The sequence below is a fragment of the Eubalaena glacialis genome, unplaced genomic scaffold, assembly GCF_028564815.1.
Source record: "Eubalaena glacialis isolate mEubGla1 unplaced genomic scaffold, mEubGla1.1.hap2.+ XY scaffold_583, whole genome shotgun sequence".
Taxonomy (NCBI): domain Eukaryota; kingdom Metazoa; phylum Chordata; class Mammalia; order Artiodactyla; family Balaenidae; genus Eubalaena; species Eubalaena glacialis.
In genome coordinates this window covers 102,317-126,209 of record NW_026871478.1, presented here as the reverse complement: position 1 = coordinate 126,209, position 23,893 = coordinate 102,317, and the positions used below count along the sequence as shown (strand labels likewise).

Below are 23,893 nucleotides of genomic sequence, written 5' to 3'. Positions count from 1 at the left end.
AGGAGGAGGCCAGGGGCAGAGATGGAGGCCCCGCTGGCGGCCATCCAGAGTCTAGGTCACATCCTAGGTGACAGTTACTAACTCCCTTTGGACCTCAGATCCCTCCCTGTACAATGAGCACCAACTTCATGACGCTACTGAGAGGAAGACAGGAGACAATCCCTGTGTAATGCTGAACGTAACCCTGGCTTGGCAGAGATTTGAAAAACATGCGCTCTGGTCGCTGGTGTGACAGCCGTTGTTGGTGCTCTTTCCACGGCTCAACTGCGCTGTCCGCGCTTGGCTCTAACAGACACCCCAGCCCCTCCTTCATCTCTTCTGAAAGCCAGGACAATCTGGTCTCGTGGTTTTAATTTAGAAGAAAAAAGAAGAGTCCAAACCAAAAAATAATAATAATAATAATATTATCACTCCAGACGCTGTGGTTTACTACTACCTCTACCCCTACGCTATCACCATTACTACCACGACGACTAGTTGTAATAATACTAGCTACCGCGTTTCGGGCTTCAGCTCCATGTCAGGCACTGTGATAAACCCTTCATAAATATTACACTGAATCATTGCAGCCACCCTGCAAAAGGGATTCTGTTGTTATTTCCACTTGGCAGCTGAGAAAACAGGTCCAGAGAACTTAACTGACCTCCCTGAAATCATGCAGTTAAGGAAAACAAGGATTCGAACCCAGGGCTGCCTGGCCAGAAGCCCCATGCCATTCACCGCCACCCCAAACTACGGCAAAAATCCTCCTGGAGCTAAGAAACGTGCCCCCATCCCCACCCCCAAAATGAAAAGAACTTTGTATCACATCTCCTAAAAGCTTAAAACTCCAAATGAAAGGACTCTCACCCTTTCCCAGCAGCTATCTGACTCTCTCTCAAATGTGTACTTTACCTTCTGTACTGGGGCTCCTCGACTTTCATATCTACTGTTAGATGTTTGCTGTGACTACAAGAGCCTCCTTCCCCTTGGATGCTCAAACAGTTCTTGAACTTGGGGGTGGGGCAGGAGTGCTAAGATCCCGCATTACGTCCCCTTTTTTAAAAAGAAGCCGTAGGGGGGAGGGGCAAGATGGCGGAAGAGTAAGACGCGGAGATCACCTTCCTCCCCACAGATACATGAGAAATACATCTACACGTGGAACTGCTCCTACAGAACACCCACTGAACGCTGGCAGAAGACGTCAGACCTCCCAAAAGGCAAGAAAATCCCCACGTACTTGGGTAGGGCAAAAGAAAAAAGAAATAACAGAGACAAAAGAATAGGGACGGGACCTGCACCAGTGGGAGGGAGCTGTGAAGGAGGAAAGGTTTCCACACACTAGGAAGCCCCTTCATGGGCAGAGACTGCGGGTAGCAGAGGGGGGAAGCTTCGGAGCCACGGAGGAGAGCGCAGCCACATTGGTGCGGAGGGCAAAGCGGAGATTCCCGCACAGAGGAGCGGTGCCGACCAGCACTCACCAGCCCGAGAGGCTTGTCTGCTCAGCCGCCGGGGCGGGCGGGGGCTGGGAGCTGGGGCTCGGGCTTCGGTGCTAGCCGGGAGGGAGTCCGGGAAAAAGACTGCAGCTGCCAAAGAGGCAAGAGAATTTTTCTTCCCTCTGTTTCGCGGCGCGCAAGGAGAGGGGATTCAGAGCGCCGCCTAAACGAGCTCCAGAGACGGGCGCGAGCCGCGGCTATCAGCGCGGATCCCACAGCAACAGGGACGCAGAGGGAAAAACGGAGAGATTCCCGCACAGAGGCTCGGCGCCGAGCAGCACTCACCAGCCCGAGAGGCTTGTCTGCTCACCCGCCGGGGCGGGCGGGGGCTGGGAGCTGAGGCGCGGGCTTCGGTCGGATCCCAGGGAGAGGACTGGGGTTGGCGGCGTGAACACAGCCTGAAGGGGCTGGCGCGCCGCAGCTAGCCGGGAGGGAGCCCGAGAAAAAGTCTGCAGCTGCCGAAGAGGCAAGAGACTTTTTCTTGCCTCTTTGTTTCGCGGCGTGCAAGGAGAGGGGATTCAGAGCGCCACTTAAACGAACTCCAGAGACGGGCGCGAGCCGCGGCTATCAGCGCGGACCCCAGAGACGGGCATGAGGCGCTAAGGCTGCTGCTGCCGCCACCAAACAGCCTGTGGGCAAGCACAGGTCATTCTCCACACCGCCCCTCCCGGGAGCCTGTGCAGCCCGCCACGGCCAGGCTCCCGTAATCCGGGGACAACTTCCCCGGGAGAGCGCACGGCGCGCCTCAGGCTGCTGCAACGTCACGCCGGCTTCTGCCGCCGCAGGCTCGCCCCGCCTCCTCCGTACCGCTCCCTCCCCCCGGCCTGACTGAGCCAGAGCCCCCGAATCAGCTGCTCCTTTAACCCCGTTCTGTCTGGGCGGGGAACAGACGCCCTCAGGGGACCTACATGCAGAGGCGGGTCCAAATCCAAAGCTGAACCCCGGGAGCTGTAAAAACAAAGAAGAGAAAGGGAAATCTCTCCCAGCAGCCTCAGAAGCAGCGGATTAAAGCTCCACAAACAACTTGATGTGCCTGCATCTGTTGAATACCTGAATAGACAACGAATCATCCCAAATTTAGGAGATGGACTTTGGGAGCAGGATATATTAACTTTTCCCCTTTTCCTTTTTTTTGTGAGTGTAGATGTGTATGCTTCTGGGTGAGATTTTGTCTGTATAGCTTTGCTCTCACCCTTAGTCCTAGGGTTAGGTCCGTCCGTTTTTTTTTTTTTTTTTTTTTTTTTTTTTTTTTTTGGCTTAAAATTTTTTTTTCCCTAATAAATGTTTTCTTAATAATTTTTTCCTTATTTTCTATTTTTAAAAAAATTTTTAATAAGTTTTTTCATATTTTTTATTTTAAAAAATTAAAAAATTTTTTTTCTTAATAAATTTTTTCTAAATAATTTTTTTCTTATTTTTAGTATAAAAAATTAATAAATCTATTTTTAAAAATTAAAAAAAATTTTTTTTTCTTAATAAATTTACTCTTAATAATTTTTTTTCTTATTTTTTATTATAATTGCTTTATTTTATTTTATTTTATCCTCTTTTTTTCTTTCTTTCCATTTTTTCTCCCTTTTATTCTGAGCCGTGTGGATGAAAGGCTCTTGGTGCTCCAGCCAGGCATCAGGGCTGTGTCTCTGAGGTGGGAGAGCCAACTTCAGGACACTGGTCCACAAGAGACCTCCCAGCTCCACGTAATACCAAACGGCGAAAATCTCTCACAGATCTCCATCTCAACATCAACACCCAGCTTCACTCAACGACCAGCAAACTACAGTGCTGGACACCCTATGCCAAACAACTAGCAAGAGAGGAACACAGCCCCATCCATTAACAGAGAGGCTGCCTAAAATCATAATAAGGCCACAGACACCCCAAAACACACCACCAGATGTGGACGAACCCACCAGAAAGACAACATCCAGCCTCATCCACCAGAACACAGGCACTAGTTCCCTCCACCAGGAAACCTACACAACCCACTGAACCAACCTTAGCCACTGGGGACAGATACCAAAAACAACGGGAACTACGAACCTGCAGCCTGTGAAAAGGAGACCCCAAACACAGTAAGATAAGCAAAATGAGAAGACAGAAAAACACACAGCAGATGAAGGAGCAGGGTCAAAACACACCAGACCTAACAAATGAAGAGGAAATAGGTAGTCTACCTGAAAAAGAATTCAGAATAATGATAGTAAGGATGATCCAAAATCTTGGAAATAGAATGGAGAAAATACAAGAAACGTTTAACAAGGACCTAGAAGAACTAAAGAGCAAACAAACAGTGATGAACAACACATTAAATGAAGTTAAAAATTCTCTAGAAGGAATCAATAGCAGAATAATTAAGAAAAACGGATAAGTGACCTGGAAGATAAAACAGTGGAAATAACTACCACAGAGCAGAATAAAGAAAAAAAGAATGAAAAGAATTGAGGACAGTCTCAAGAGACCTCTGGGACAACATTCGAATTATAGGGGTCCCAGAAGGAGAAGAAAAAAAGAAATGGACTGAGAAAATATTTGAAGAGATTATAGTTGAAAACTTCCCTAATATGGGAAAGGAAATAGTCAATCAATCAAGTGCAGAGAGTCCCATACAGGATAAATCCAAGGAGAAACACGCCATATTAATCAAACTATCCAAAATTAAATATAAAGAAAACATATTAAAAGCAGCAAGGGAAAAACAACAAATAACACACAAGGGAATCCCCATAAGGTTAACAGCTGATCTTTCAGCAGAAACTCTGCAAGCCAGAAGGGAGTGGCAGGATATACTTAAAGTGATGAAGGAGAAAAACCTACAACCAAGATTACTCTACCCAGCAAGGATCTCATTCAGATTTGATGGAGAAATTAAAACCTTTACAGACAAGCAAAAGCTGAGAGAGTTCAGCACCACCAAACCAGCTTTACAACAAATGCTAAAGGAACTTCTCTAGGCAAGAAACACAAGAGAAGGAAAACACCTACAATAACAAACCCAAAACATTTAAGAAAATGGGAATAGAAACATACATATCGATAATTACCTTAAATGTAAATGGATTAAATGCTCCCACCAAAAGACACAGACTGGCTGAATGGATACAAAAACAAGACCCATATATATGCTGTCTACAAGAGACCCACTTCAGACCTAGAGACACATACAGACTGAAAGTGAGGGGATGGAAAAAGATATTCCATGCAAATGGAAATCAAAAGAAAGCTGGAGTAGCAATTCTCATATCAGACAAAATAGACTTTAAAATAAAGACAATTACAAGAGACAAAGAAGGACACTATATAATGATCAAGGGATCGATCCAAGAGGAAGGTATAACAATTGTAAATATTTATGCACCCAACATAGGAGCACCTCAATACATAAGGCAAATACTAACAGCCATAAAAGGGGAAATCGACAGTAACACAATCATAGTAGGGGACTTTAACACCCCACTTTCACCAATGGACAGATCATCCAAAATGAAAATAAATAAGGAAACACAAGCTTTAAATGATACATTAAACAAGATGGACTTAATTGATATTTATAGGACATTCCACCCAAAAACAACAGAATACACATTTTTCTCAAGTGCTCATGGAACATTCTCCAGGATAGATCATATCTTGGGTCACAAATCAAGCCTTGGTAAATTTAAGAAAATTGAAATCGTATCAAGTATCTTTTCCGACCACAACGCTATGAGACTAGATATCAATTACAGGAAAAGATCTGTAAAAAATACAAACACATGGAGGCTACACAATACACTACTTAATAACGAAGTGATCACTGAAGAAATCAAAGGGGAAATCAAAAAATACCTAGAAACAAATGACAATGGAGACACGACGATCCAAAACCTATGGGATGCAGCAAAAGCAGTTCTAAGAGGGAAGTTTACAGCAATACAAGCCTACATCAAGAAACAGGAAACATCTCGAATAAACAACCTAACCTTGCACCTAAAGCAATTAGAGAAAGAAGAACAAAAAAACCCCAAAGCTAGCAGAAGGAAAGAAATCATAAAGATCAGATCAGAAATAAATGAAAAAGAAATGAAGGAAACAATAGCAAAAATCAATGAAACTAAAAGCTGGTTCTTTGAGAAGATAAACAAAATTGATAAACCATTAGCCAGACTCATCAAGAGAAAAAAGGAGAAGACTCAAATTAATAGAATTAGAAATGAAAAAGGAGAAGTAACCACTGACACTGCAGAAATACAAACGATCATAAGAGATTACTACAAGCAACTCTATGCTAATAAAATGGACAACCTGGAAGAAATGGACAGATTCTTAGAAATGCACAACCTGCCGAGACTGAACCAGGAAGAAATAGAAAATATGAACAGACCAATCACAAGCACTGAAATTGAAACTGTGATTAAAAATCTTCCAACACACAAAAGCCCAGGACCAGATGGCTTCACAGGCGAATTCTATCAAACATTTAGAGAAGAGCTAACACCTATCCTTCTCAAACTCTTCCAAAATATTGCAGAGGGAGGAACACTCCCCAACTCATTCTACGAGGCCACCATCACCCTGATACCAAAACCAGGCAAAGATGTCACAAAGAAAGAAAACTACAGGCCAATATCACTGATGAACATAGATGCAAAAATCCTCAACAAAATACTAGCAAACAGAATCCAACAGCACATTAAAAGGATCATACACCATGCTCAAGTGGGGTTTATTCCAGGAATGCAAGGATTCTTCAATATACGCAAATCAATCAACGTGATACATCATATTAACAAATTGAAGGAGAAAAACCATATGATCATCTCAATAGATGCAGAGAAAGCTTTCGACAAAATTCAACACCCATTTATGATAAAAGTCCTGCAGAAAGTAGGCATAGAGGGAACTTTCCTCAACATAATAAAGGCCGTATATGACAAAGCCACAGCCAACATTGTCCTCAATGGTGAAAAACTGAAACCATTTCCACTAAGATCAGGAACAAGACAAGGTTGCCCACTCTCACCACTATTATTCAACATAGTTTTGGAAGTGTTAGCCACAGCAATCAGAGACGAAAAAGAAATAAAAGGAATCCAAATCGGAAAAGAAGAAGTAAAGCTGTCACTGTTTGCAGATGACATGATACTATACATAGAGAATCCAAAAGATGCTACCAGAAAACTACTAGAGCTAATCAATGAATTTGGTAAAGTAGCACGATACAAAATTAATGCACAGAAATCTCTTGCATTCCTGTATACTAATGATGAAAAATCTGAAAGTGAAATTAAGAAAACACTCCTGTTTACCATTGCAACAAAAAGAATAAAATACCTAGGAATAAACCTACCTAAGGAGACAAAAGACCTGTATGCAGAAAATTATAGGACACTGATGAAAGAAATTAAAGATGATACAAATAGATGGAGAGATATACCATGTTCTTGGATTGGAAGAATCAACATTGTGAAAATGACTATACTACCCAAAGCAATCTACAGATTCAATGCAATCCCTATCAAACTACCAATGGCATTTTTCACAGAACTAGAACAAAAAATTTCACAATTTGTATGGAAACACAAAAGACCCCGAATAGCCAAAGCAATCTTGAGAACGAAAAATGGAGCTGGAGGAATCAGGCTCCCTGACTTCAGACTATATTACAAAGCTACAGTAATCAAGACAGTTTGGTACTGGCACAAAAACAGAAATATAGATCAATGGAACAGGATAGAAAGCCCAGAGATAAGCCCACGCACATATGGTCACCTTATCTTTGATAAAGGAGGCAAGCATATACAGTGGAGAAAAGACAGCCTCTTCAATAAGTGGTGCTGGGAAAATTGGACAGGTACATGTAAAAGTATGAAATTAGAACACTCCCTAACACCATACACAAAAATAAACTCAAAATGGATTAAAGACCTAAGTGTAAGGCCAGACACTATCAAACTCTTAGAGGAAAACATAGGCAGAACACTGTATGACATAAGTCACAGCAAGATCCTTTTTGACCCAGCTCCTACAGAAATGGAAATAAAAACACAAATAAACAAATGGGACCTAATGAAACTTAAAAGCTTTTGCACAGCAAAGGAAACCATAAACAAGACCAAAAGACAACCCTCAGAATGGGAGAAAATATTTGCAAATGAAGCAACGGACAAAGGATTAATCTCCAAGATTTACAAGCAGCTCATGCAGCTCAATAACAATAAAACAAACAACCCAATCCAAAAATGGGCAGAAGACCTAAATAGACATTTCTCCAAAGAAGAGATACAGATTGCCAACAGACACATGAAAGAATGCTCAACATCATTAATCATTAGAGAAATGCAAATCAAAACTACAATGAGGTATCATCTCACACCGGTCAGAATGGCCATCATCAAAAAATCTAGAAACAATAAATGCTGGAGAGGGTGTGGAGAAAAGGGAACACTCTTGCACTGTTGGTGGGAATGTAAATTGATACAGCCACTATGGAGAACAGTATGGAGGTTCCTTAAAAAACTAAAAATAGAACTACCATATGACCCAGCAATCCCACTACTGGGCATATACCCTGAGAAAACCATAATTCAGAAAGAGTCATGTACCAAAATATTCATTGCAGCTCTGTTTACAATAGCCAGGACATGGAAGCAACCTAGGTGTCCATCATCGGATGAATGGATAAAGAAGATGTGGCACATATATACAATGGAATATTACTCAGCCATAAAAAGAAATGAAATGGAGGTGTTTGTAATGAGGTGGATGGAGTTAGAGTCTGTCATACAGAGTGAAGTAAGTCAGAAAGAGAAAAACAAATACAGTATGCTAACACATATATATGGAATCTAAGGGAAAAAAAAAAAAAAAGAAGTCATGAAGAACCTAGTGGCAAGATGGGAATAAAGACACAGACCTACTAGAGAATGGACTTGAGGATATGGGGAGGGGGAGGGGTGAGATGTGACAGGGTGAGAGAGTGTCATGGACATATATACACTACCAAATGTAAAATAGATAACTAGTGGGAAGCAGCCGCATAGCACAGGGAGATCAGCTCGGTGCTTTGTGACCACCTAGAGGGGTGGGATATGGAGGGTGGGAGGGAGGGAGATGCAAGAGGGAAGAGATATGGCAACATATGTATATATGTAACTGATTCACTTTGTTGTAAAGCAGAAGCTAGCACACCATTGTAAAGCAATTATACTTCAATAAAGATGTTTAAAAAAAAAAAAAAAAAAAAGAAGCCGTAAAACTGAAGCGTTCAGAACCGAGGTGTAACAGTCACCTGGTTTCTGGCTGGGAGATGTTCCCTCTCATTTCCTCCTATAGAGGCAGATGTTTTTAGGAAACAGTCGGTCAATCACATTTCAAAGAATTCCAAGTCTGAAGTCTTATCCCCACAAAAGCTCACACTCGATAAACCAGCATTTCTATATCTAGGGCTTGCCTGTGGTGATGAAGCTTCATTGACTGTGTTACTATGAATTCGCTAGAACAAATGGTTCTGTGCAGCGCAGTCTCTGAGGACTCTGCCCATACGATACGGGAAGCCCGGCTGTCTGCAACCTGTTTTACAGGACTCTGGAGCCCCTCGGCGTACCAAGGCCAAGGCAGAAGGTCCCATGAGCAGAAATTACCCTGCAATCGCTTTTCCTTCTCCCCACCCCAAACAGGCACCCACACTTTGTGCAATGCACAAAAATATCCAGGAGCTTGGAGGAGTATGAAAAGAGAGATTAGTCATTCCCAGAATTTTGGATTTCATGAGCCAGTAAAATTTCAGAGGCATTTGGGAGACTGATGAAGAAAACAAGGACAGTTAAAAGCAATAACCAAACACCACATGCAGACACGAACAGCCCTTCTATCTTCTATCACTACCATTTCAAAAAAAAAAGGTTAAAAACAAAACGTAGAAGGCCAGAGACTCAGAGTATCAATAAAAGACAATTCTTCCTACAGAAAAAAGAGTCAAATTTTCAGGTAATGACACACATACACACAGGGGTGGAGAGGCAGGTAGACAGGTACACAAAACATCCTTTTTCCTCCCTCCCTGCAGGTGGGAAAACCTTGCTCTGGCTGGTCCCAGACCTCAGCACGTACGGTCCTTCCCACCTTGCCCTGTCCAGCCCAGGCCCAATGGGGCAAGGCTGCTGGTCTCTGCTGGGTCCCCTTTCCCAGCCCAACACTCCCCAGGTCCCATCACAGGCCTCCTTCCTAACTGGGCAGAGGGCCAGGGTGCCAGAGACCTTCTCGTTACGTCCTGCAAATCCCAGATGGAGTTTCTGCCAACTCTATCCCTTGAGAATAAACTCTGCCGCCTCCCAAAGCGTGCTTCAGGAGGTTAAGCATGTGTACACACTGTGAGAAATGGCAAGGTCCCATTCTATTCAGTTAAAGGGGCTTTCAGGAGCACAGATAGTGTCACCCACACATGAGAAAACGGGAGAACTTTCCTATAGGAAAGCACTTTATTATAAAGTTATAGGGAGCACTTTCCTATAACAGCATTAAAACTGGAACAATTCCCAAAGAAGAAATACACATTTGTGACTATGAGAAAGTATTCCGCAAATAAAAAAAAAGTATTTCTCACCTTTTAAACCAGTTACACAGGAAAAGTCTGAGGCCCTATCTAGAAATGATTCATGATCTGGTAACTAGTAGCACTTTACACAGATTTGGCTCTTACTAATCCATGTGCCTCTCTCTGTGAAATGCTTGATTTACTGGAAGGAGGTCATATCCTGAGATCCATTATCTTGAATGTGGACTTGGTTTTAGTAGGAAATAGTCAAATCTTGCGAGGAAATAGTCATGAGTTTGATGCACTTTAGAAAGGAAGATATTAGTAACTCACACCATTATACAATTTAACAAACAGGAAAGTGGAGTCACACAGTCCCAAGAAAACCAGAAAAAGCAAGACACGTAAAGCTTAGATACGCTCACTAATGGGAAGCCCCTTTTTTAATCTGTGCAGGATCTGGTATTTTTTAAATTTAAAACCCAGCACTCTTGGGTCCCCTACCTTCTTTGTTAGTATATATTAGGAGGTCTACATCTCCTCTCACTGTGAGATACTCAAGGGCACAAATGCTATTCCTCTGTGAGATACAAGCATCCGGCACAGGCCTGGCACAGAGTAGGTACTTAATGCATACTTGTAGAAAGTAAGGAAAAAAGGTAACAGGAGGACGAACGTGCTGCTAAGACAGTTCTTTTGCATTTCTCCCATTTATCAGCACTGCAAAAGTTTTTCCAACAAACCCACCCAGGGCCTAACGGCGATATGAGGAGACACCCAAAGCTTGATCAAGAGGCTCATTCCACGTAACTACATTACATACACACACAGCAGCTTATCCTCCCACTGAGGAGAATTTGACAGGGTATAAATGGTACTTAGCACAGAATTCAGAGGAAAACCAAGCAGGTCTTGCCTTTTCATCCTGGTGTAACTTGTTGATGCTCTCCATCTGAAAGTTGTGGCTGGACTGAATTTTGTCCAGCTGTTCCCGCTGCTTTTCCAGCTCCCCCTGGAACTCGTTCTTCTTCATCTCCACGGCCCCTCGCTCCGCTGCCGCCCTGCGGACCCTGCCTTCCAGCTCCACGATGCGCGTCTGCAAGGACATCGCAGCGTAAGGACCGTGTCAAGCCATCTCCAGACCAGACCGCCCGCGCTCCCTCAGCAAGACCACGCCGGGGCCCCAGCCAGCATCAAGTGTGGTCACACACGGTGTGTTCCCAGGGCTCAATCTTTTAGGTCAGTGGTGTAGATGCTCCCACAGGTTATTCTAGAGAAATGGTGGAATTCACTTCTCTGAGCATCTGTGTCTCCACCGCGTGTCTCCGTGGAAACACCACCACACCCCTCACAGGGATTTGGAAGGCCTGAATGAGGCAGGTACACACACACCTCATTTTATTGAGCTTCATAGATACTGTTTTTTAGGAATTGACGGTTTGTGGCAACCCTGCGTGGAGCAAGTCTATCAGCATCATTTTTCCAACAGCATTTGTTAACTTCACACCTCTGTGTCACGTTTTGGTAATTCTCGCCATATTTCAAATTTTTTCATTATTATTATATTTGTTATGATGATCTGCAATCATGATCATTGAAGTTACTACTATGACTCCCTGAAGGCTCAGATGATGGTTACCATTTTTTAGCAGTAAAGTATTTTTATTTTTTTATTTTTTGGCCGTGCCTCGAAGCATGTGGGGATCTTAGTTCCCCGACCAGGGATCGAACCCGCACCCCTGCATTGGAAGAGAGAAGTCTTAACCACTGGACTGCCAGGGAAGTCCCAGCAGTATTTTTAAATTAAGTATGCTCTTTTTTTAGACATAACACTATTGAACACTTAACAGACTACCATATAGTGTAAATATAACTTTTTATGCACTAGGAAAACAAAAACTCACGTGACTTGTTTTATTGCGCTATTGGCTTTATTGCGGCAGTCTGGAACTGAATTCGGGATATCGCCAAGGTCTGCCTGTACATAAAATGCCTTATGCTTTACCTGGCGTGAGCTGGTGCTCAAATATTTCGTTCCTTTTCCTCACTAACAGAGCATTTAACACTCTTTATAAGACACAATCTCTGAAAACAGATTCAATTCTCTGGACACCAAGACCCCATCTGCCCAGAGAACAGGGATCCAGTGGAAGCTCAGACGAAAGCACTACAACCGTGGGAGGTAAGCATGAGAGGAGGACAAAACACCCCTATGGGATGGATTTCCATGGCTAAGAGCTCAAGCTCTGCCATCAGAAAGACTGGGTTGGCATCCCAGCTCCCCTCGTCCTTAACCTCTCCGAGCCTTAGTTTGCCCACCTGTGAAATGGGGAACATAAAATCCCAACCTGAGAGAGTCTGTGTACAAAAGAAGGTAATTTATGCAATATATCCTTAAAGAAAAATTATTCTGACACTTGCTAAAATGATAAGGAAAACTTTATTCAAGGCTACTGCAACAGGGATCATGACTACTGCAGTCAGGAGAGAAACTGGTCTCGACTCTGAGCACAGCAAAGACAGCAGAGGATTTATAGCCAACGAGCAGAGTGAGGGGGTCAGTGGGTGGAAAAGCACTAAGAGGGTGGGGAGATTCTTGCTAAACTGGCCTAACAGGAGTCTTGCTAAAGGCAGGCCCAGGGCTAGACATCAAAGATAAGGGATGAGGAACTTGCTCAGGTATCAGGGGTGGAGGGATGAGTTAGCGGGATTCTTTGCTAAGCCTGGGCTGGGCAGGCCAAAAACAGGATGGGGGACCAAGATGGAGGCCTAGTCACGAAGGGGGCTCCTCAGAGGCTGACTAAACTGCGGTCAGTGAGAGTCTCTGTCACTGCTCAGCACTGCCTGACCCACGATGGGCAGCAATGAATGGGAAAGATAAAGTTATTATTATCAGTAAATGATGCTGATAAAGATTGGTACCTCTAAAAACATATTTGTCATGCCCGTTCTCCACGTACATTACCAACACCACTCTTAGATTTTGAGTGTGGATTGGAGGACCAGAACGGGCTGTGGGCAGGGTACTTACGTAAATTGTCTTCCCAGAACCAGCCCAAAAGGCTTGACTGAAAATTGTTAACTCACAGGAAAAGCAGAGAGGCATGTCCTGGCAGCAATCCTAAGAAGTCACAAGGGGGTCCTCTCCCACCCAAGAGCAGAGCTGGCGTGGAGTCAGGCCCGGGGCTGGGTGGGGGGACATGCAGAGCCCCCAGCGAGCATTACAGCATGCAACACCTTAGGTGGTGATAAACAGCAAGCCCCTCGGACCCCACCGCTCAGCAGCTTTAAATACTCTATGACATCCACACAAACAGAACAAACAGAACACCTGGAGATCCACGCTCCGAGAGCTCGCAATCCAGTAGTTGAAGCCCAGGACAATGATACAGGCCACCAGGGCAGCCAGCACGAGGGGCGGCGACTTCATGCTCCGACGCCCGTTTCCCAATCCCATCATCTCAAAGACCGGGCTGAGAATCTGCCAAATAAAAACAAATACACAGGCCTCAGTACCAGCATTAGCATGCCCCAGGCACGCCACAACCGTCATCACAACCAACACGAAGGTGTCCTGCCCCGAAACACGGGCTGGCGTCTTCTCCTTGAAATGCAAAGCTGTCGCTGGAGAAGACCGTGTAAGTAGCCCACCCAGAGCCAGTGGTGTGTGCCCTGGGCACTGCGGCCAGATCCCTGGGACAGGCTTGTGGGAGCAAGCACCATCCTAGAAACCCATCACACACCAGCTCAACACCTCGGGCAGGTAACGATTTCTCTTACGCTTCAGTTTTCTCATCTATAATTATAGTTCCTACCTCCCAGTACAGTCTGAGAAATCATCTCTTTAAGCAGCAATAGCAAATATTAGTGCTTCTACATCACACTAGAAAGACTCCATTTCTCATTATTCCCCAAAGCCTTTTTGATCTGATTCCTAACCAGGGAGGGTTTTTTACCCTGTGACAGAATTGCCAAAGATACCCAATTAAAGTGTTTCCTGAGCAAAGCCGGAAAGCCTTCTAGAGGTGTGTGAAGCCAGGACCGGAGGTGCCCCGCCTGCAGCAGAAATAGGCATTTATGCTCTGCTTCCTTTGAGCACTGTTCTCTCCCTTCGAAGCCATATCTGTGCAGCACAGCCGAGTGAGGAGGAGACTTCAAGGGCTGCAGGGAGCATGGAGCTTCTTAAAAGAAACACAAATACAGCTGAGAAGAAAGGAGCTATGTTTCACTCATGGGCTTCAACCCCAAGCCAGGTCTGGCTGGATCCTGGCCCTGGTCAGCAAGGACAAGGGAAGGTGACTTTTCCAAATGGCTTTCGCTGAGCCAAATCAAAGGACCTTATCAGAGGGAGGGCAGCACACACAATAAACAGTCTCCCTCAGAACAGATATGCTTTTATGCTAGGTGTGGCCAGCAACGGAGGAAGAGGAAACAGAGGTGAGAGAGGAGGGGGAAGGGAGACTACCAGGGACTCAGCTTTGAGGTGAAGTTCCTGCAGGTGAGAACGCAGAAGAGCTGACAAAGCTGGCTCTCCCCCATGGTATCTGTAGCTAAGTGTGCCCCTGGGAGACATCCTCTGTCTCTGAATGAGCAATCTAGTTGAATCACCTAAAACAAAGCACCCCCAGAATTCCCATGAATTGAGGGCTGAGTCCAGCCTCCACTGGCTGATGGCTTCTTCACCAGCTTCTAGTCTCTCGGGACAAAAGAGGGAAAAAAGTTTTAAATTCAACTGACAGTTGATATCAGCAAACATTGTACGTACTAACAGAGACTAATGCTCAGAAATACTAAAGTTCTAGAAAATTTTATAAATCTGCTAAAAATGTCTCCACTGCCTCATCATGTTTGATTTTGATCACACTTTTTTTTTTTTTTTTTTTACTCTTATTAACTTTTTAAAATATAAGAAGACAAATACAATTGCGGAGAAAAATCGCACTAAGTGTGAAATTAAGAATCCTCCTCTTCCCACTCCACTGGCTGTATCCTTCTATTCCAGCTGTTCTTAACCCTCAGAGAGCATCAGAATCGCCTGGGACACTTCTTAAATTACCAACAACTGGGCCCACTCCTCCTTTCTGTGTAAAATTTTTTGCCCATAATTTTTGGTTGTTGGTGGTGTTTTTAAAATAACCTAATATTATCACTCTTTTTATTGCTTCTAGATTTTGCTTATGTTTAGAAAGACATTTCCTACTCTAAGTTTATATATACATTTACCCATATCTCCTCTCAACATATCTATGGTTTCATATTTATATGTAAATGTTTCATCCACTTGGAATTCCTTTTTGACGCAAGGAGTAAGGAAATACAAAGAAAACAACTTTTTTTTTTTTTTTTTGTAATGGCTGGCCAGTTCCTTGGGCATCCTTTATGGAATAAACTATTTTTACTTAGTTCTTTGAAAGGCCATCTTTGTCATATGCTTAATTCCCTAAAAATAAACTTTTAGATGGGACCCTCACTTGACCCTTTGTTATTCCTGCAGATGTAAGTCAGGGTGGGTATACTATAACTCTGAAAACAATATAACTCAACTCTCACTTCAAGGAAGTGTACAGATGATCATTTAACATTCTCCTTCCTTTAGCCAGTCAATAAAAAATTTAATGAGCAACTACTAGGGGACAGGTGCTGTGCTAGCACCAGGAAGCTCAGGGCAGTGTTGAGAGAACAAACTCTGGAACCTGATGGCCAGAGTCGGATCCTGGTTCCACCTCTTCGGAGTCACAGGACCCATCTGTGCCTCACCGTCTTCCTCAGAGGGTTAAAGTGAGTAACAGATGAGTAAAGATATGAGAAGTGCTTAGAACCACAACTGGCACATAGTGTCAATTGCTCGATAAATGCTGACTATCATTATTAGAGATGGAAAGATGAATAACAAATCATTTCCAGATCTGGTCTTTTTCTCGTTTTATAAGAAAAAGGTGATGAATGTTTTCCTTCCTCAATTGTTCTACTTTATAGGAACCAGCCATCTGCGTTCTTCGCTTGACTCTGCTGTCAACGGAAGCAGCAGTAACTGCCATCTCCTGGGACTGACTCCGGATGCCGCTGCAGCAGTAGAGATCCCAGACCAGGACCACATTATGTAAAAGAGAGGTTCCAGGAAGTTGAGTACAGTCTCAGAAGCCCGTCACTGTGACCCAGCACTTGGCCAGCCGGACGGTGTGCAGCCACCCAGAGGGACGGTTAGGAGAGCCCTGGACTTCCCAATGGACACAGGGCTGCCCAGGTAAGAAGATGACCACGAGGAAGGGAGGGCCAACAGTGAGCCTTTGGGCCTGCAACATGCCTCACCACGGACTTCCAGGACTGCAGGAACCCTGCTGCTGAAGACAAAGGGACAAACACAGGTGGTAAATGCCAAAGCCTGATGGAGACTGAGGGCAGGAGCTCAGAGCCAGAGTTTACGGCTGTCAAACATTTCAAACGCCTTCCTCTCCTCCACCTTAGAATTTATGTTGACTGGAGGGTGACGGAAGTGGGTGGGAGACAGACTGTGTCAGACAGATTAATAGTTATAATTTAGGCTTCAGAATGTGTTTTGTCTCATATTTGATTACAGTCACCTGACATACTGAAAAAGATTAACCTAAATCAGCCAAACTCTGTGAAATTCCAGGTTTCCCTGGAATGAAAGAAAGTGGTGTGTGTCTGCACTAAAAGTTTCTTGGTAAGTTGAAAGAGTCATAAAAAAAAAAAAAACCCTGCAGATTCTTTCTACTGACTTAATTTAAAAAATTCAATCTACTGGTTAAAATTATTGTTTGCTCGTAAGACAAAAATTTTTATAAGCAAACAGAGACCTCTAATTACTTTTTTCAGAAAAAGAAAAAGCATAAGAAAATGGGCAACTGGCCAAATGCATGAGCCCCTTGAACCTCCTAGTTAAATAATTTTTTCATTTCCTCATTCTCACATAGAGGTTTTTAATCATATAGGCAAATATATGGGAGCAATCAAATCGGATTGGCTTGTTTGACCAATGTCACCACTGCAGAAACAACACAGCTTCTCCAAACAGCAGGGGAGCCGCACCTTTATTCCTTTTCAGAGGAAATGGCTTCACCGGGATGGCGGAGGGCCAGAGCCGGAGGTGCCCTGCACGGAGTTCAGAAGTCACCACAGTGAAGCAAACAGATCAGAGGACGCCCCACTCAGCATTTTTCGGGAGGGTTTAGAGATATTCTACTCCGTCCCAAGAATGTCTCCAAGGCAGGGGTCAGCATACCAAAGCCCACAGGCCATTGGTGGCCCATTTTGTAAATAAGGGTTTGCTGAACACAGCCATGCCCAGCCCTTGAAGTCCTGCCCACAGCTGCTTTCTAGCTACAAGGCAGAGTTGAAAAATAGAGATGGGGATCTACTCATAGGGTTATTACGAAGATTGAAACAGTTAAAGTATTTACTATCTTTCCCTTCGGGAAACTTTGCCAACTCCTGCTCTAAACCATTAGGGTTAAATGACAAGTCCGTTGTATTCTCCTTAAATTGCTTTCAAAACTTACTAGGAAGTGCACAGATTCTCTTCCTCTCACTTTCCCAACCTCCAATTTTTCCCCAATTCTAGAAGCTAACAGTTTAGAAAGAAAAACCTTTAATAGCATGGTAACTGTAGTTAATAATAACTGTATTGCATATCTGAAAGTTGCTAAGAGAGTAGATCTTAAAAGTTCTCATCACAAGAAAAAAAAAATTCATAACTATGTGGTTACAGATGTTAACTAGACTCATCGTGGTGAGCATTTCACAATATATACAAATATTGAATCATTTTGTTGTATGCCTGAAACTAATGTTATGTCAATTATACTCAATAAAATGTTTTAAAAAGAAAAACTAAAAATTAATGTGCATGTTTAGTGCTACGCAGTGAAAATACCAAAAAATGAAGTGAATGAGTGAAAATGAATGAGGAGAACCAAATTCCACTGTGTTTCTTCCAGCACTTGATTTTCTGAAGAAGGGCCACCTTCCCTACAGACACCAAGACTACACGTTGGCAGGCGTTCCCAAATTCCTCCTAGTCTAGTTCAGGAGTTGGCAAACTTCAGCCTAAGGGCCAAATCCTGCCAGCCACCTGCTTCTGTACACTGCCTGAAAGCTCAGATTTTAAGTTTTTTAAGTGAAAAAATCCGAATAATAATATTTCATGACATGAAAAGTACTGAAATATATGAAATTAAAATTTCAGTGTCCCTAAATGAAGTTTTATTGGGATACAACGATGCCCATTCATTTACGTATTGTCTATCGCTGTCAGGCTACAAGAAGTGAGTAGCTGTGACACAGCCCACAGGGCCTGCAGAACCTAAAATACCATCTGGCCCTTTACAGAAAAGGTTTGCTGTACCTTGAGACACCTGCTGTAGTTCAGTGGTTCTCAAAGTGTGTTCCCTGGGCCAGCAGCATCAGCATCATGTGGGAATGTTAGAAATTTAAATGTTCTGGCCCACCCCACACCTACCAAGTCAGCAACTTGGGGTCTGTGTTTAAAAGCCCTCCACGTGATGCTGATGCAGGTCAAGGCTGAGAACCACTGTCCTCTCCAGAGCTCACTGGACAAGTCTGACAAGTGAATCTTGTTCTGGCTGCACTCATTTATTTTCAAAAAGAGGAAAGGCATGTTGGAGGGGGTGTGTTGTTTATCTTTGGAGAAATATTTGTATTTCCCTACTGTTTAAAGGTTAAGTTTGAGTTTTTTCCTCCCAGCTCTTTCCTGGTCTTTGGCCTTCTGTTTTATTCTACTATTTTCTCACACCTCCCATCTGCAGTTGCAAACATTGTCCCTAAACCTATCTACTACTGTGTGCCCTAGAGAAATAAGGTTTCTTTTTACCTCCCTAAGAGGTAAAGAGTAACCCCAAATGGACTCCATTTAAAGTAACTTCTCCGTCAAGGGTCTTTTCTCCCTTTGGCCATCTCAAAGTCACTGCTCACCTGTGGATAAAGGTACCTCTTCTTTAATCAGAATGAAGTGATCACTAATTCCAGAGCAACATGGCTTCTACAGGACCTCCCTCACTGATACAGAAAACACAGAGGAAAGATAAGGAATCATCTATCTGCTACACAGATATAAATGACAGAGAGCATTTTGATGCGCTAGACTCTCCAGTTCTGACAGCACTGAAATCAGAGAAATAGTTAAAAAAATTTTTTCTAAATCAATCATTAGTATATTAAAATTCTGTCCAAGAATTCACCAAGGCAATACTTTAAAAACTGGTAATGGTGAATGAGCCATCTTGAAGTTCCAGCCCAACTGAGCCTCAAAAGACTGCAGCCCAGTCAACCCACAGAATCAGGAGCAATAATAAAATGATGGTTTTAAGCTTGGAGATGATTTGTTATGGAGCAACGGATGATCAAAATACAAATTGTTACATGAAAAAAATTACAAAATAGTAATTATCATATCCTACTTTTGTTGAAAAAATTTTTTAAATACTCTCAATAAATCAATATATTTTTCCACCATAGAAAATGTATAGCAAATGTTTATAAGGAAGGATATATACAAGTTGTAGTAAGGGAGCAGAATGTATAGAGGAATGAAGCTTTCATTTTTTTGCTTTATACCATTTTTTTTTCCTCAATGAGCGTATCTTCAATACAAAAGCCAAACAGTAACAACAAAAAATTGAGATGTTAGGCAGATGTATAATGGTAACACTAGCAAGTTTTGAAGCTGTATTTGTAGCATTCCCAGATTAAAACACCATATTTTACAGCTTCTTCTAAAACAAAACAATGACAACATATATATGTATTATGAAGTAGAGAAATACACTGAACTCATTCAAATACATTCCAAGGCTCCCTTCTGTGCTGGACCCCACCACCGGGGACACTAAGAAGACCCAGGTCCCTGTCCTGAGCCTGGGCAGGTAACTGAGAGGAGATGCAGGGCAGTGTGAGGACCCGTTTCTGACTTGGTGACGGGGCGGTTCCTCTTCTCCTCCTAACCTTCTGGGCTCATCTGTAAAGGGATAACCTTGGGGTCTGTCTTCTAAGGCTGGTGTGAAAATTAAATGAGAGCATTTACTTGCCACCAAGTAAATACTTAACTGAAAGGAACTGCTGTGGTATTGAGAGTGTGGCTAAAGTGAGAGAACCAACTGTCTACCAGCAGGGTGCATGCATCCCAGAAGGTGTAAAAGATGCTCCACCTGGTTGGGGAAAAAATCCTAGAAGTTACATTTATTTTTATCCAAAAAATAGAATAGCAACTATGTTTTAGTAATATAAATATTACATATAACAAGTTAAATATATTATGTATATACTAATTATTTTACACTATGTTACACTGTACTAATTATACTACCATGAAATACTAATAGTGCTAATAAAAGCAGGAACTGACTGATTGCATCCTCACAAAGACCCTCTGTCAAGGGTCACCTGTCACCAGCCCTCTGCGGTGCCTGAAGCACTCCTTTGACTTGGGCAAGCGCACCATGAGGTAGATGGACAAATTATAACGAAACTAAACCCCACAGAGGATATGAATAGCTTTAAGATTCCTACAAAAAGCACAAATTAAAGCTACACTAATAAACGCAAGCAGAGGTGAACACAAGCCCAAGGCTGGGAACACACTTCCTGCCCTGAGTCAGCTTCACCTGAGCCACATCACAAAGTAAAAACAATGACGATGTACTCAGATCTGACAAGAACCAGGCCAAAAATACTCAAAATTCAAGGAGTATATGAAAAAGGGTTTTACCTCCACTGTGATTAACAGTGAATCCATCCCTAAGTGTAAACTGAATCTTGAGGTACAAGAAAACAATGACAGCACATGTATATAATTTATAAGTAACAAACACACGTAAGAGGAGTGCTAAAAATTGGTCTTAATTGAGATATAATTGACATATTACACTGTCTTCGTTTTAGGTGTTAAGATTTTTTTACTAACAAGAATGAGCAAAAAAGCTTGGAAACCACAGCAAACTACAATATATATCACTATAATCATATTATATGGTATTTTTACATACATATTCTTCCTGTCAGGCACTAATTAACCTTCAAAACTTTAGTGAGAGGAAGTTCTATTAATGCAGCCTTGAAGGAAAATAAGATCAAAATGTTGTAAAAATCTGAGAAGGTATGCATTTTTTTTCCTGAAAATGGGGGAAATTTCTTTGTGAAGCAAAGTAGGCTCTCTGGGAATTTTGGAAATAATCCTTAAACTTCAAGCCAAGTCTCTCTTTCAATGTAATTTCATCAGTCACTTGAAAAAGTCTAGAAAAGAAAATAACCACAATCTAGGACCATCTTGGGGGAGCAAGTGAAATCCCATTCACACTTTGTTAAGGTGAACGCCAAGGGCCTATCAAGACCATTCCTTTTACTTCTGTGAATTTTTAGAAAATAATTTTAACCAAGTTTTTTTTTTTAAACCAAAAAAAGTGCTTTTTCTTCTTATCCCAATTACAGATGTTATTTCCCATTTCCCAAGTCATTAAAAAAGAAATTAATCTTTTCCTAAGGCACCTTATTTTTTTCTAAAGAAAAATAAAAACAACAATAATACAACTGAATTAAAGCCCCAGGCACAGGGCCTCTCATCCCTGTCCCTGCCTCCCCCTCTCCTGGCCACCCCAGGCCTGTTTAGAAGCAGGGCTGGTCTTCAGGGACCACACTACCTTCAAGCTCCCTTTCACTAAACTGCCCGTGATGGGATCCTGTTCCCCACGCAGCACAGCTGGCTTGAAGCGACACCCCACCTTCTAACTCTTCCCGGCAGAGGCAGTTTCCCCAGGCTCTGCCTGGCTATCCTTTGTGCTTCAGATGCAGAAAGCCAGCTTGCAGCATTCACAGGATCTTCAGTACAGTCAGCAGTTCCCTCCCTGCTGGAGGAAGGTGGCCACATAAATGGACTGAAGGTAGCCCTGGGCCTGACATGGTCAACCATCCTCACTGCTGTTTCAGCCACACCCCTCAAAAAAACTATATAAATGCAAAATCTTTTCATTCCCCCATCAATAACTGGACCTAGGGCCAGCAATTAGAAAGCAGATGGCATCCTTAGCTCCTAATGGCAACGTCCCCAAAATCTGACACCCCCCCCCCCCCGCCAGCATTCCTTCCTCTCATCGTTGGTCTTTCATTTTTGAGAAAAACCAAAAAAAAAAAAAAAAGTGGTATCTTCACAGGAGAACAAAATACGTCTTGAAGAGTTAACCTGTTTTCTTTAAACATCCTATGAACTCAATGTTTTCACCACTGACCCCTTAAAAATTGAATTCTGACCTAAGAACAGCAAGCCTTAGCAAGTTACTGGTTTCTATTTACAAATAAAGTAAAACTATTCTTCACGATAGCATGAGCTTGGCGTAATCTTCTCTAACACAAGTAGAAGGAGCTAGGGATGCCCTAGGAGACCCACAAGGACCAACAAGAGATTCCACTTCTCAGGTCTCACGTTACAAAAAATTCAGAAATACTAAAACTGCCAAATTTGAGTCAATCTCATGGCCATGAGTCAAACAGAGTCACTCTAAAGCTGTTAAATATTTAAGCAGGCTACTGGACATCTTACTCTGCTCCTAGGAATGTCCCTCAATGTTTGCATAATTTAGGGCAACTGGGCCTTGAAGACCACAAACCATACAAAGGAAATCTCAAAACCGTGAAAGCCACACGAGTCTGGTTTTGCAAATTTGTAAACGGGATATCTTAAGCACCACCATTACTTGCTGAATACAATGATTCTTAAATTCCGCTAAAAAGAACACTCATCAAAATAGGCATTTTGCCTGTTTTGTTTTACCAAAAAACAATCATTAAAAATACTAAATAGGGTGTGACATATAAAGAGTATGGAAACCCAGGAGACTATTTTTACAGCAGAGCAAAAGTTCTGTGGACCCTCCACGCCGCCAAAGGTGGGAAATACAGGTACAGGAGGGAACCCGGAGCATCCCTGACACGTGCTTCAGAGGAGTCCTGGCGGCTCGCAGACCGAGAACCCGGCGTGAAGCTCCCGGTCACCTGCCAGGACGCGACCGCTGCCAACTTGGGCACCGCGGCGGCCCGAGCGCGCGCGGGGCTGAGGGGGAAGAGCTGAGCGGCGCGGCCAGCCCGCCCTCCCCGCGTGCCAATCACGCCCGCACGGCTTAGCGCGACTTTGGAGAATGCTCGCTTTTGACTTTGGATGCCGACGCGCGTGACATAGCTAAGAACAAAAAGAAAGGCCCCGCGTCGCCCCAGACCGGCCTCCGCAGGGGAGCCCAGCCCGGGAGCCGGAACCCGGCGGGTCGGGGCGGCCCCGGGAAGAAGGCTCCGGCGCGGGGAGGTGCGGGGCCGGCCCCGAGCCGACTCCGGTAAAAGGCTGAGGCCCGGGCGCAAGTCGGGGGGTGTTTCCGGGACCCGGCGCGGGGTCCCTGGGCGAGGGCCCGGGGCCGAGGAGGGACAAGGAGAGGTAAGGCGTCCAGAGCGGCCGGAGGGCGCGCCGAGCACGCGCGCCGCCCACTCACCTCCTGCAGCGGCTCAGGCGGCCGCTCGGTGCTGCGAGGCCCGGCTCCCAGGCCGCCCGGGCCGCTCTCCTACCGCCGCCGGCCTCGCGCTCCCGCCCGCTCCGCGCCCCGCGCAGCCTCCGGCGCCGCCGCGTCTCCGGCCTCCGCAGCGGCGAGTCCCCGCCCCCGGGCAGCGCCGGCGGCGCGGGGAGGAGGCGGCCTCGCGAGCGCGAGGAGGCGAGGCCGTGGCCGCGCCCGGACGCTCGGCCCCACGGTGCGCGCGCCCTGGCCCGCGGCCGACCTGTGGCTGGAGCCGGGAAGCCCCCGTCGCGCCCCCTTCCCGCCGCTAGCAGCCCAGCTCTTCCCCTCCCCACGGCGGCTCCCGGCGCGCCTTCTGGTCGCGGCTCAGAGAGCCGAGCAGA

At 44.1% G+C, this 23,893-nt stretch overlaps 1 protein-coding gene across 1 annotated transcript; it reads right to left on the bottom strand.

The window, feature by feature from the left end:
- Positions 1–10,903: 10,903 nt before the first annotated feature.
- LOC133083700 (Golgi membrane protein 1-like) lies at positions 10,904–23,657 on the bottom strand (the record flags this gene model as incomplete). Its single annotated transcript, XM_061179795.1, has 3 exons — positions 23,493–23,657; positions 13,319–13,468; positions 10,904–11,083 (listed from the first exon to the last, which is right to left on the bottom strand). Coding segments are annotated over exons 2-3 (309 nt in total), but the record flags the coding sequence as incomplete, so codon positions are not given.
- Between the last annotated feature and the right edge of the window lie 236 nt (positions 23,658–23,893).